Genomic DNA, 15,032 nt, shown 5'->3' with positions numbered 1-15,032 from the left:
ATCATATTCCACACAATACTACCACAGAGCAATTCTGCAGTTTCGTTCTGATTCACCTGGCTCTCTTATAGCATTTATTAAGGGGCTCCCTCCTCAGTCTTAGCACAGCCACGTTCTGGTATGCTTTAGAGAACATCATTAAGACAAAAGGCAACTCCTGCAGTATTCAAGAGCTCTTTTCTGCTGACCTAGGAAAGAACATGCTGCCAGTACATATAGTTCTGTGTACTATTTGGTGCTTGTCATCTGCTATGAATATAGTTGTAAAAAGTCAAGAATTGGACAACCAGATTCTGGTAACTGGAGAAGGCAAGTCATTCATTTATGATTTTTTTTATATATAACTATTTTATTAATACCAGTCCTTTATTACAGTTTTGGTGTATTACATGCTGATATAGTTCTCTCATGTGTTTCTTATATAAATGGTAATGTTTCCATTGCAATGGATGTTGAATTGCAATAACCTGTGTTTCCTGATAATTAAAGCAATGTGAACAGATATATGTATTAAATAATTATGAAAAAGTAACCAAATACAACAACTGGAGGCAATTATAACTTGCGTTTTTATGTTTTAGTTACTTTAACAGACTGCCAAGTAAAAGACTTTTCAAGGTGGGATAAGCTATTTACAATGCTAGAAAACTCTCATATGAGACAGAATATGCTGATTCAGTACTTTGAAGAAGTTAAGGAGGATCTAGAGACGGAGAGAGAAACAAAGTCAGCAGAGTCCTGCAGCAACTGCCTTAAGAACATTACTTCAGAGATTGCAAGTCTATTGCAGACAACATGTCAGCCTGATGTCACTTTGAGAAGAAATGAGGAAACATCAAGTACTGTAAGCACTGATTTAGCAGATAGACTTGACCACAGTGAAAATGACTTGAAAGAACAAAAAACATCTAAATGCACAAATACAAAAGATACAAATGCAAAAGATACAGAGGAATCTGACGAACAAAACATAAAATCATTAATTGATTTTATACTGAAAACCCAAAGTTGGATCAACAAGTCTCAACCACCATCAGGTAAAATGAATAAATGATTCTACCAGTAGCAAGCAGTTAGTTCATTTAAATCATGTGCTTGTAGAAATAGTTGTTACACAGGGTTTGTATGCCTATATAGATCAAGACTTAGGGTTGCCAACAGTATTATACAACTGATATTTTGCGTGTGTATGTGAGTTTTATATATTTTTATATATATATATATATATATACACATATATATATATAATAAACAGCTTTCTGATATGATATAATAAGTTAGGTAGTATTAATATTAACATATGTTCCTGTTTAGAATTAATTTAGACGTTTTTCATTCATTTAAATTCATTAGTAACTTGTGATTATTATACGTATCTGTGCTTGTATAGGTTATTTTTGTTAACTTTTTATTTTTCTGGTATTCTTACTTGCAAAAGTTTTTAAATAACCATTATCTGGCACAAAAGTAAGAAGACTAAGCACAAAAAATGTGTTCTGACTTATTTAACTGTTACACACAGAATGCATGCAAATGACCAATGACATGCCTCATTATATCACATCACATTTGCTTGTCATTACACCTTGAAGTTATTTTTCATAACAGACAGTGATATCTGATAATAATTTTTCTACCATACAAACATGCTAGTTATTAGATGGGGGAGGATCAGGGAATTACACAAGCAGTGCAGTCTGCATGAATAAGTAAAAGTGCTGAATAATGCTTCTCAAGGCAAATTAGCTGAGATCCAGTTACACTTTGTGTCTGACTCAGAAATGCAAAAGGAAACTATTAATAATGACAAATAAGAGATTACATATATAATTATTATAGACATGATAAGGATAATGTGTATTATAGTATATCTACTTTTATGAATAACTGGGATATGTGATCTGACTGCTAGCTATGCAGTGCTGTAATATCTATTAGTATGCTATAAAAGAGGGTCTGAAAAGCAGAACTTTTTTCATGTATTGCAAAGACAGTATGGGTGTAGGGCATTGGGGAATAGTGACTCAGGTGCTTTGGTAATTCATTCGGAGTAATAATACATAAATGATCAGGGAACTGATTGTGGTGTTATATACACACTAAGAATGTTAGATATGTGTAGTTCCCTTGTCAATATCCTCTTGGAAGTGTACAGTATTATCAGTGTCCTCACCCTAACATGAGTTTTGTGAATCCTAATTTTGAAGCATACGGGTCCAGCTGGCGACAAACCAGAAGTTTAATACAGCTGGCCTCAGTCACAGACAGGAAGTCTTGTGGAGCACACTCCGTGCAAAACATCAAATGTCTAATGACTCAGAGTTTCAGTACACTGAGGGTAAAAAATGATTATTCATGAAATAATTGATGATAAATGTGAGTGTGGACTGCTAAAACATATAAGCAATGCCGCATCACTCTGTTCCCATGTTTGTCTCCTGCCTCAAATCGTCATTACAAAAAAATATGATCATGTACTGTGGAAACAATTTTATTGAAATACTTGGCTCTATCTGCACATTAGTTGGTTCTTAATGTGAAAACATTAAGCATGATAATAAGGATTACTTTCAGGAAGTACAAATCATTATGTGACATTTGCCTACAGCATTCAGAGCACTAGATTATAATTAATCTAGTTTGGCAATTATTCTTGATGTCGATCACCATAGTAACAGCATAGGTTTCTGTCACTTTGATTAAACTTGCTACAACTTTTTAAACTCCAGAAAATGTAAACAAAAAAAAAATGTCTCTGATGAAGTAACCTTAATTTGTTTAGGATTTTGTTACACAGTGGAAACAAGGAGTTGAAGCAATGTATGTGCCAAATGTTTTATGTCTTTCAGGAGATGATTTTACAAACATGTGGTCTGGACAAGGCGTACGGTTTATAAAAAGTAAATTATAGATTGTGATGGATCAAATTGTTTTCTAAGAGCAGTTTACAGACAAGCATTACACAGCAATCTCCAAATATACGTCATACATTTGGCTCGAACTTAAAGTGCTTTATAACCATAGCTGGTTGAGAAGCTAGAAAGTTACTTGGATGCTTTATTTGTTAATGTCGTAATTTGCAATATATCGCAACAAATTAAAACGGCCCATTCTCTGTTTCTTTATGGTAGCGCAAAAATTTAGTCACATGGACTGGGTTACCTGTCAGTCAATGAGTGTCCCTATTATCATGCACTAAGCGCTACCATAATCTCATCCTCAGCACTCTCTGAAGCACTAGATGTAGTGTACATATTACATGCTGGATTCCAAGGGCACCCATCACATCAATTAGTATCCAGGACAAGTTTACCATACAGATGTGTCTTTTTATACAGTAAGTTCAGTTGCTTCAAATAGTCCCACCCGGAGCACCAGGTCCTGTGCCGAGCATTTTTGTTTTGGTCAAAATGTGCCTCTTATACGCACAATTAAAACAACTGGAAGTGACAAAACTGCATAGCTAATGTACACTGAGCAGTGGGGTTTGCGATATTTGTACAGCTGTGTGCGACTGAGTCTCACGCCGAGTTCCATTGTGCGACCAATTCCCTTGCGGTTAAAGTCACAGCCTAGAGTCTCTAGAACACTGTGAGCAGCTTTTTGCTGCATCTACAATGTGACTAAGATGCGCCTCAGTAGTGCTGGGTGTCTCGCGTCGTATGGCGTAAAGATGCTCAGTGTATGAGGACACATCTGTATGATCAATTAATTTAATATCGGTCACTAATTGCACTGCAGGTAAAAAGCTATTGCTAATTAGTGTGCATCACCCATATTTTTCAGATACCCAGTGGCACCTTCTATTTAATTATTCAATATTATTATTATTTTATCCTTTATTTATATGGCGCCACAAGGGTTCCGCAACGCCTTACAAAGTACAGAAACAAATGAGCACACAAGACAACAGTTATTAACAGTACAGACAGTGCAGGACAAGTACATGATTTATAAACAATGCTGCATAACACCTAAATAAGCAGCAGGGTGTCAGTAACCAAGTTTTAGGTGCCATTGTAAATGAAAGTAAAAGTAAGGCAAGAAGAAGCACGTGAGGGAAGAGGGCCCTGCTCGCGAGAGCTTACATTCTAAAGGGGAGGGTCAGACAAACAGGGGTGACACAGATGGGCTAGATAGTGAGGAAGGAGCATAGGGCAGTGAGTTAGGATGAGCGCTGGAAAGCATTGAGGAAGAAATGGGTCTTGAGAGCCCATTTGAAGATTAAGAGCCAGGAAGCCAAGTGATGGAGCAATTTTGAACGAAGGCCAGGGAGACAAAAAAAAAAGGGCAGCTACTCGAAGAAGTTGGAAGAGGCAAATGTCATGAGTGTCGAATGGAAAGAATGAGATGGAGGGTTCAGAAGGTAACACTTGGTAGGAGTGACCCTAGGATAGCAGGACCCCAAGACCACCACCATGGAAACCTCCAGGACAGGGTGTGTGAGAGAATGTGAGGCCCCAAAGGAGATAGCTGCAGTAGCAGTGGTGTCAGATGGGTAAATCCAGGGTTTGGTTATGGCAAGGAGAATCAAGGCATTGCAGATGAAGTGCTCGTGAACGGGGACCAGTTTATTATAGACAAAACTGGCTTTCCAGAGGGAACAGGAGAGAGGGACAGTTAAGATGCGAGAGGAGAATGAGATTATTAGGGTTGATATAGTAAGGAGGTGATATGATCTAGAGCAGGGGGATAAGGTGTGTGGGGGAATGTGGCTGACTTCTGAATGAGAAAGGGTGACAGCAGGTAGTGGGTAAGGTGGAGGTTTAGTGTGGTGTGGGGGGGAGAGGACAGGTAACTTGGAGAAAAGAGAGGGTGCAGGGTTTAGTGGTGGTGCAGCAGGACCATGGTGGAAGAGAAGTGTAGTCAAAAGACTTTGACTACAAGCTTTCAATAGTATTACATAGGTTGCATTGCACATCTTACTACAGCATGCTAGATGGTGAGTCCTATGTAGGTTTGCAATACATTTTAATGATATTTAAAAAAAAAACATTTTGGGGATTGGTCCAACAGTTAACTGTAATGTAACAAGGTGTTTCTATTTTTACATGTTTTTGGCATGTTTGTTCAGCATTACAAGTATTCTATATAAATCCAGCCATCAGTAATGCAATGGCTAGGTGGTCAACCTGGTGTACAGAGTGCATGTTGAATTAGGTGGGGTTCAGTCCATATAAAAAGCATTCATCTCTTTGTGTATTTTACTCAATGTTTGACATGTAGGGACCAGGGTTGGATTGGGAACTTTAGTTGGCCTTGGAAAAAAATCAAATCAACTGTAGGCGAGGCCAATACAAAAGTAGATTGTGCTTGACTATTGAACAGCCTTATACAATACTTCCCATTGTCACTGATCCCCATTATTCCTGGGCATGTGGGTATTGAGATCTTTGCCCAGTAGCATTTAACTTTTGCTAAATAGCAGTCCAAATATTACCCCAAGCACAGTGTTTATTTAGACCGTTAGGGGTATATTTATTAAACTGCGGGTTTTTAGAATTGGAGATGTTGCCCATAGCAACCAATCAGATTCTTCTCAACATTTATCTAGCACCTTATAGAAGATAATAGCTAGAAACTGATTGGTTGCTATGGGCAACATCTCCACTACTAAAAAAAACCCGCATTTTAGTAGTACCCCTTAAGCTCCAAGTTATTGTTACTGTTGCTTAAACATTAACCAGGGTTCATCTTGTATAGTGCTGGTTTAACTACTATTAGCTGACCCATTCAGCACTATCAGTGGAAGAGGGTGAAACTTTTTTTAACAATCTCTGAACTACAGTACATAATAATTTGAATATTTTGGAGTCTTGGAATACATCAGTTTTATGCAAATAAACAATTCTTATGACTTTCACTGTCTGACTAATCTTAGAATACATGAAGTCTTCATAGAGGCGGATGTGTGGGGAGTAGGGGCCAGTAAAGAGACAGAAATAGCATGGGCCTTGCACTGTAGCAATAGTAGGCTTCAGCTCTACATGGCCCCTTCATGGGGAGAGATAAAGGGGGGCACGTTAAATTATGACAGCCGCAAGACATGACACACGCACACACGCTTCTAGGCTGAATAGCGCATATATCATTATTTAAAAATTGTATAAATAAAAAACAGCAGACAGCCCCCGGACAACTTCATGAGGCCAATGGCAATGGCCATGGAATAGACCTGGTAAAGCCTGCAGTATGGCCAATCTGCCAATGGTAGGGACTGATCAAATAAGAAATAATCTTGGAACAATTCGTCATCTTAAAGGATAACTTCACTCAAAGCTTAAAAAAAAAGTTCTTTAACATTGGTGTGTGGAATCGAAAATCTATATTTAAGCACAGATACAGTATTGAAATTTTAAAGTATGAAACATCTAAAAGTTCTTAAACAGGTTTGTTATCGTGGGAAAGTATTTAAATACGTATATAATGCATGGGCTCATTCAGCAAATATATTTTAAAATGTTACTCAGGCACCTCTGAACTGAGGCTTTCAAAGAAACTTTTGCATCTGGTTTTGATTTCTGGTAAAACATGGAAAGCTGCCAGAGAATCTCTTAAGGGAGTTTCTAATCACACTATTGTTGGTCTTTTACAGAACTGTTTTTAATTTTAGTAAGACCTTGATAATCAAGTCAAAAGCCTGTTAATTAAATAGTCTATTTCAGGCGGTGATTCTGACATTTCAGAACAGCATCTGAACAAAGTGACCTACTGTACGTAATGGGGAGGGGGAATATATTCATAATTATTTCATCTAGACATTCAAACGAAACTTGTCATATATTTTTTAGAAACCGAGTAGAGGTGGAATCCTTTATTTGTTCCAGTCACGAGCATGGATAATTTAAAGCCACGCAGGCTTTTTGCACAGGAAATGAGTCAGCCAAACTCCCTACATTGGCCCCCTGCAAGCTTCCTTAATGGAGTGATATTTCATTAATTATGACATTAAGAATTGCTCCCCTCTACTTTAAATTTAATCCAGCAAGAATCTCATTTCTCTAGGTGCCTGCTAATCTTTGTATAAATTGTTGTAAGTGGCGGTGATTTGGGTTTTGAAGTATGTGTAACTTAGTATGTTTAGTATGTTTGATATAGAGAGCATGTGGTCATTCCAGTTCATTAGATTATATCCATGTGACATTGTACAGTTTTACTGTGAGCCTCCAATAGCCACACTACTGTTGCAGTCATAAAATGATTTATCACAGTTTATCACCATAATAGTGTTTTAGTCCTTTCATAGTGCCCCTCAAGAGGCCTCATCTTTTTTTGCATTTTTTTTATTCTGTCCGTGTTACCAGAACTAAACTGTTCATTTATTTTCTCTGCACCAGTGAATTTTAGTTTGGGCGTATTAGGCTCTGCCTTTGGTTCCATAGTCAAGTGGAATTGAAAGACGTAACATAATCTTCCATTAGCTTCTTTCACCAAATTATTTAAATTCAATAAATGTACTCTTAATTTAATTCTGCAATATCAAAAATGTATAGGGATACCAAATATGTGTTCTTTATTATATGCTTATCTATACTTTGGGCTATAAGAAAATATATATTTGTACAATATTTTGTTCTTTAGCAAAAATATTGCTATAACATGTGCTAACATGTAATAGTATAGGCTTGGATGGTTCAGAGATCCTTCACATGTTAATTTAAATATGCGCATTGTAAAACATAGACATATTATACAATGGGTAAACAACTAAACATTCCCACAGTCCATTCAAAGTCTTCTGCACGCTTGGATTTCAATATTATTACAAGATGTTTTTAAGATGCATTCATGTAAAGACAAAATTTGGGTATTCACCAATCCTCCCAAAAAATTAGCATACCATTTAAAATGTACACATCATTTACACACTCACACATATTTCATGCATATACTGGGCCTGAGTCAGTCGTTTACTCTATTGCAGTGTTTTCGCAGTTGAGTGATTATTAGTCTGAGGATGCGTCAAGGTACATTACCGTAGTTGTTCGCAGTGAGCATTTATTTGCAGTCAGGGAGTGCTTAGGGGGTGATAACTGGGAGTGTCGGCTAAAAACACAGGTTTGTCACAACCGTTTTGGGGGCGTGTCACATTCGGCGTCTGCGATTCCGTACACAGTAAACATGGCTCCGATGTCTAAGTTCCTGCGGCAATTCTGCATGACCATAGACTCACTCAGGAATGCTAACATGGAATGATCTGCAATTGATGTTGCGTCTTTGTAAGGCAGGCGTCTTAATACATATTCCAGTGCCTTTGACATTTGCATATTTTTGCACAGCAGTTGCATACGGGATCGCAGCTGCGGTGGCAATAGCGTACATCTCTGAATCTGGCCCACAGTTAGATTTAGGCTGCATCTGCATATGTTGATGCAAGAGTGAATAAGCAGGGGTGAAACACTGCATTGCCAGCCCTCATAGCATATCATACCCTAATGAGGCCTCTTCTAGAGGCGTAACTACCGTAGGTGCATGGGGTGTAGCTATGGGGCCGGACCAACCCAGGGCCCGTGTCTCCCCCTGCACCTATGGTGCCAGGCATTGGTCTGCAGGCCCCCCCTCCTCACCCCCCCAGGCCTCGCATCCTCCTCTCCTCGACTACCTGCTCAGTGCTCCGTGGTCGCAGTCACCTCTCCGTGGTCATGTTCTCCCAGTCGGCTCCGCTTCCTCCCAGTATCTGCCAGTGAGCAGAGATGAAGCCGACCGGGAGAGGAGGTGTGCCTGCCCTGCGCAGCGCGACCCTGGGGATGGTAAGTTGAGGGGAGTAAGGAGAGTGCGGAGGTGGGGAGTGCGGAGGGGGTGCATGGACAAAGGGGGAGCCGGGGACCTAGGGGGGCCCATGAAAATTTTGCATGGGGCTCCCCTAGGTCTAGTTACCCCCCTGGTATCTTCCGAGCATGCACAGGTCTGGTGGCGCATGCGCAATAAAGCCCCAAAGGGTGTTCACTGTTCCACAGCCACCAAACGCACATGCTCAGAAGAGTAGGCCTCAGGAGGCTGGAATGGCCTCATTCATCTTCGGGCCTCATAGCAGCCCCAAGACCCTGCAGTGGTGGTAGTACTGTCACTGATACTATTCATCAAAACTTAACTAGCAAGTTCTTTCATACAGTACATTTCTCTGAAACATATAGCACCATTATTTCTTAAGTTAAAGGTATTTATAAGTACATAATATTAAAACTTCATTGTCCAGTTATCCAGTATCAACGTCAGGCTTTTCTTTATTTATTTGTATTAGCAGTTTGAGCCAATCTCTTATTGCCAGCATTGAATATCTATGATGTACCCTAAATGGCTGCCTAACTGAGCTTCAGGAGTGGATGAGTGCCAGTTGGCTGCGACTGAACCCTGATAAAACAGAGGTTCTTATGATAGGTCACAGGACAGGGCTACAGCATAGCCAACCAACAGGACTTACGCTTGGGGGTTCAGAATTACAAAACACTAAACATGTGCGGAATCTTGGTGTTGTCCTGGATAGTGGCTTGACACTTAAACATCAGGTATCAGCCACAATCAAATCCTCATTCTTTCATCTGAGGAACATTGCCAGAATCAAGCACTTAATTCCCTCAGAAGATCTGCCTAAAGTCATACATGCATTTATATCATTACGCCTAGACTACTGCAATGCTCTCTACCTCGGTCCCCCAGCAAAAGAATTACACTGCTTGCAGATGGTACAAAACGCAGCTGCCAGGCTATTAAACCAACCAGCCCCGTTCCAGCCACATAACACCCATTCTCTACTCCCTTCACTGGCTGCCTGTCAGATGGCGAATTGCTTTCAAGATTGGATTAATAATTTACAAAGCCCTTCATGACCATGGCCCAGGGTACCTGAAGCAGCTTCTGATTCCTTACTGTCCCACTCGATTACTGCCATCCGTTGACGAAGGACTATTAATAGTACCTAGAATCTCACGGAATTCATCTGGGGGTCGAGCTTTCAGTTTTGTGGCTCCAACCTTTTGGAACTCACTTCCACGCACAGTTCGAGAGGCCTCCACTCTAGAATCCTTCAAAAATAGACTCAAGACTTACCTCTTCACCCAAGCATTTCACTAATGTCCCTTGTTTAAGCTTATTTTGTATTTTGTACTGTAAATGTAAAGCACTTTGAGTCCTTTAGGAGAAAAGCGCTATATAAATAAAATAATAATTATTATTATTATGTAATGGTGGCAGTGAGGCAATTCCATGCATCTCTTTTATACTTAGGATGTTAGTTGTCTATGACAACCGCCAAGAATCTTGAAGTCAGACTAGGTGCCTCTAACTTCAGATGGCAGGGGTGTATTAAGAGAGGGGGGAGGCTGTGTGCAGTCTCCGTGTGGGTCACCTCCTAATACCTAATTAGAAAAAAGTGGCATTCACTTTTAGATGATTTATTCCATTCAATGATAGATTTTACAATTTTCCACTTAATATATATGGATATTACAATGATAGTACTCATTCCCAGTTGCACTTTGGCAATCAAACAGCTAGTATATTTACTGCATCTTGTTGTGCACAGTAAGCTTCAGTTGGAACTACAAATGATTGAGCTAACCTTCCAAACATGGTCTCCATGCTGTGTATAGAGGACCTGGATGACCATTTACTGCACTATGTGAAGATCATTGTAATGGCTCACACACAGCGAGGTACATAGAAAACATTGAGTGTGACAAAATGCATTGAAATTGAAATTGTAAGAGGGGATGGGTGTGGCACAAAATGCTTACATTCAGAATGATGACATGGACGTTATGACAACAATGTGAATGTTGACAGCCAGCATGACGACATATCGTATTTTTATGCGTTTAAGCCCTAACCGGAACCTAACCATAACATGAGCTCTCAACATTTTCCCTGGTTTGCCTACTGTACTTTTGAAAAAGCATTTCAGGTAGATTGTGAAAGCCCCACCTATGAGCGCAGTGGTAAAGTGGGCGTGTACTGCTACATCTCAGAGGCGTGTCAAAAAAAAAATACTTACATTTAAATGTAAATGAGTCCCAAAGCAGTTAGTAAGATCTAAGTGTTGATGAAAACACAGTGATACTTTTCAGAAAATGCATGTAGCCATAGGGATCATTGTGCCTTATAACCAATGTAGGGAAATGATACTGATGATCCCATTTATATATATATATATATATATATATAGCTCTGATTTATTTTTCATACAACAGCTTCATAAGTGGGGGTTAGGTGCAATCAGGGAGATTGCTAGACTCTTCGGGGAGTCAGGGAAACTGCTACTATTTCAGGGAGTCTTCCTGACAATTAGGGAGAGCTGGCAAGTATGCAGCCTGCCCTGCCAAAGTTTTGCTATTTGTCATGCTAAAACTGTTGCAAGGCATGCTGGGATGTGTAGTTCAACAACAGCTGGATATTGCTTATCCCTGGTTTTAGAGGATACTACTGACAAAGTGCATTTCAGAAAGGGCTCTGTTTTGGGGAGCTTTCAGCCTAGCTGAGATAATAGGTGTTAGTGAGACTCAGGGATAAATTTACTAAAGTGAGAGTTTTTAGAAATTGAGATGTTGCCCATAGCATATCTTCTAGAAGGTGCTAGTTAAGTAGAATCTGATTGGTTGCTATGGGCAACATCTCGTTTTCTAAAAAGTCTTACCGGAGGGTTAGGCACTTACTCCGACGGTTAGGGCTAGGCACTTACCCCGATGGTTAGGGTTAGGCACCAGGAGGGACGGTTGGGGTTAGGCACTTACTGGAGGGTTAGGGTTAGGCACTAGAAGAGATGGTTAGGGTCAGGCACCTACCCCGACGGTTAGGGTTAGGCACCAGGAGGAAGGGTTAGGGTTAGGCACCAAGGGGAGAGTTAGGGTGAAGATTAGGGCTAGAAAAAAAAATATGTCAACCAACTTCTGCGTCGACCATATGTGTGTAGACCTAATGACCCTATCGACCTTCAATACCTGTCCACCTTCATACCAGTCGACCTTTAGTGTGTCAACCTTCAGACCCTATTGACCTATTGCCTGTCTAACTTCCGTTGTCTACCTATTTACTGTAGACCTAATGATCCACACCAATCAGAGAGGAGACAATGTTCACGTTAAAGGCAGATCTTAAATAAATGTTTTCAATTGCCATAATTTGATCTTTCACATATTAAACATCTGTATTTTAACTACAATTTTCTTTCACTTGATTAGTACAATGGTAGAAAAAAGCACAGGTCAGGTAAAAATGTTTTTTTTTAAAATTGGGCAATTCCCTTAAAATAGCCATGTTTTATGTAAACAAAACAAAAAAACAGTATGTCATTGCACTAACGCCTCAACATGTGTCTTTTTTAGGTTGTGATGTAACATTACTATTTCCAATGAGATCACCCAAAATTTATGCAAGCGTGCACCCTGCACGCATGAATCTCCAGGCCTTCACCTTCTGCGTGTGGACTAAAGTGACGGAATCCTTGGAAAAAACCATTGTCCTTTCCTATGGCACTAAACGCAATCCTTATGAAATTCAACTATATCTGAACAAACAGTCTGTAGTGCTGATTATAGATGGGGATAGTAACAAGATACAGACTGACAATCTGCTGAAGGAAGCGGAGTGGTCACACCTGTGTGGCACATGGAACTCTGAAGATGGAAGCACGGCTTTATGGATCAATGGAGAAAAATCAGTTACCAGTTATGAGCTGGCCATGGGTCATGCCATTCCTGATAGAGGTATATTCCAGCTGGGCCAAGAGAAGAATGGTTGTTGTGTAGGAGGAGGGTTTGATGATTCATTATCATTCTCTGGAAAGATTACAGGCTTAAATCTGTGGGATAAAATACTCAATGATGCTGACATTGTAAAGAGTGGAGCAGAAGATGGTTGCAGCTTTCGGGGGAATATTGTTGGATGGGGGACAACAGAAATCCAACCCCATGGGGGGGCTCAGTATATCCATTAGCATTGCTAGCTTGAAATTGTTGGCAATTTTTACATCATATGCCTTAAGATTTAGACGAAATGTCCCATGATTAGGAAAATTAAAAGGGTATTTGAAAATATATTTTTTTCGGGCCTAGACTCAGCAGGTTAATTCTAGATTCAGATTCACAGCATTTAAGTCTAAGCATTAAAATCAAAACTCAACACATGAAACGTATTCTTATTTAAGTCATGTTTATTTTCTGTGTAGGCTATAATGAATGATCTAATTCACCAATACGACTAATAGCATGCCAAACAGCACATTTCCCCTTTTTCTACTGTATTAGTAAAGCAATAAATAACTATGGGGCAGCACTAAGCTAATTAACCAGTATGAGCACTCTTGCCTTTAGTTGTTTGTTTTAAATGTGAACAGCAGATATGCAACAATGAACCAGAAAGACATACATTGAATTATATAACCACTTGTTTTAATCAACCATTATATTTGTAATTATATTATAATGTACTATATTGTAAATTTAATTGTAAGAACTACATTAAATATTACTGTATTTTTGTAAAATGTAACATAGAGAAATATACTAAAGCTTTATTATGCTGTTACAATTCTGCATATCTTTGCAATGGAAATCTAAAAACACCACAATTCTGTTTACTTTTCACTGATTTAGATTGTATAATATCAATAATAAAACATTAGAAGTAGGTTACTGTTGGATATATAGACACTGTGAGGCTGATGCTGAGTTGTATGTACGCCTGTTTACGTAGCATAAACTACGCAAATTTATAGTATGCATTCCTAACAAATAAAAGCATCTGCCTGTGTTCGTATGCAGATCTAGTCAAATCTTCCAATAAAGCCTCCTTAAGACTGGAGAGACAGGATGGGGCGAAAAGGGAGCAGTGTAATACAGGCCAAGTACACAGGGCTGTAACTAGGGTAGTGCGACCAGTGCCATGGCACAGGGCACTACAGGGCAGGGGGCGCTGTTTGGGCCTGCCAATTTTCTGTTTATTATCATACTCACATGTAGCTTCCTCTTATTTTATCCCCAGCATCTCCTGGCCTCCCCTATGTCTTCTCTGGCACTTCCCCATGAGGCCATGGCCTTTTTTCGGGTGTGTTACCTCCCTATTTAAAAAATAGGGGGGACGCCAATGCTCATTCTGGCACAGGGCACCAAAAAGTCTAGTTACGGCTCTGCAAGTACACAAAGGATTTGTTCAGGTAACTGCGAGTGGACTCGCATGGAGATGCATATATGTCTGTCTGTAAGCATATCAGTTGCAGGTGAGGACTGTAGCAAATAAACACTGATGATAAAGATGGTCGCAAACAATAGCTAGCCTTTTCTGATTGGCTGGCTGTGGATTCATCTGTGAAGCTGATGAGGGCTTTCTTCATCGCATGTGCACATAGTATATGATTTTATGTGTGTGTTTTAGCTAGATTTTCTTTTACCTTTTATTAGACAAGAAGGAAAATCATACCTGCTGTATTAGAGAGGGTTTATTTTAAGTTATTCAAACCTAATGGTGAATGTGTTTTGCTACCTAAACAAATGTTTTTTTGTTTTTTTTTAAGTTTGTAAGTGTAGATGTATGCCTGATGATTGGACCAACTTTGCATATGCGCACAATTGCTTTTTTTGTTTTTTAGTGCACTCATTATAAGTCTGCGAATACATTCAAACTCAGCATCAGCCCCTATACAGTCAGGTCCATAAATATTGGGACATTGACAGAATTTTCATATTTTGGCCTCTATTCACCACCACAATGACTGTGAAATGAAACAAACAAGATGTGATTTAACTGCAGACTTTCAGATTTAATTTGATGGTAATTACATCCAAATCAGGTGAACGGTGTAGAAATTACAACGGTTTCTATATGTGCCTCCCACTTTTTAAGGGGTCAAAAGTAAAGGGACAAACTAAACAATCCTAAATCTAACTTTCACTTTTTAATACTTTGTTGCAAATCCTTTGCAGGCAATTACAGCCTGAAGTCTGGAATGCATAGACATCACCAGACGCTTTGTTTCATCCCTGGTGATGCTCTGCCAGGCCTCTACTGCAAATGTCTTCAGTTCCTGCTTGTTCTTGGGGCAT

The 15,032-nt window shown here is 39.4% G+C and overlaps 2 protein-coding genes across 2 annotated transcripts in view; one reads left to right on the top strand and one right to left on the bottom strand.

The window, feature by feature from the left end:
* VEPH1 (ventricular zone expressed PH domain containing 1) overlaps positions 1–15,032 on the bottom strand; it is a 538,007-nt gene that overhangs the window by 480,851 nt on the left and 42,124 nt on the right. The window lies entirely within an intron of this gene.
* PTX3 (pentraxin 3) lies at positions 25–13,521 on the top strand. The gene is made up of 3 exons (XM_088447637.1): positions 25–309; positions 582–1,037; positions 12,318–13,521. Exons 1-3 carry the CDS (start codon positions 201–203, stop codon positions 12,926–12,928), a joined length of 1,176 nt encoding a protein of 391 aa, XP_088303763.1. The 5' UTR covers positions 25–200; the 3' UTR covers positions 12,929–13,521.

Source organism: Taudactylus pleione, unplaced genomic scaffold (genome assembly GCF_031769625.1).
Source record: "Taudactylus pleione unplaced genomic scaffold, aTauple2 ptg000436l, whole genome shotgun sequence".
In the NCBI taxonomy this organism is placed as follows: Eukaryota; Metazoa; Chordata; class Amphibia; order Anura; family Myobatrachidae; genus Taudactylus; species Taudactylus pleione.
The sequence above is the reverse complement of the archived record's forward strand: the minus strand, read 5'-3'. Positions and strand labels throughout refer to the sequence as shown.

Bases quoted from the DNA above. Each gene is read 5' to 3' on its own strand.
- PTX3 (XM_088447637.1), top strand. From the start codon at position 201: ATGCTGCCAGTACATATAGTTCTGTGTACTATTTGGTGCTTGTCATCT. The intron at 310-581 runs GCAAGTCATTCA...TTTATGTTTTAG, and splicing joins GATTCTGGTAACTGGAGAAG to TTACTTTAACAGACTGCCAA. The intron at 1,038-12,317 runs GTAAAATGAATA...TGTCTTTTTTAG, and splicing joins CAAGTCTCAACCACCATCAG to GTTGTGATGTAACATTACTA.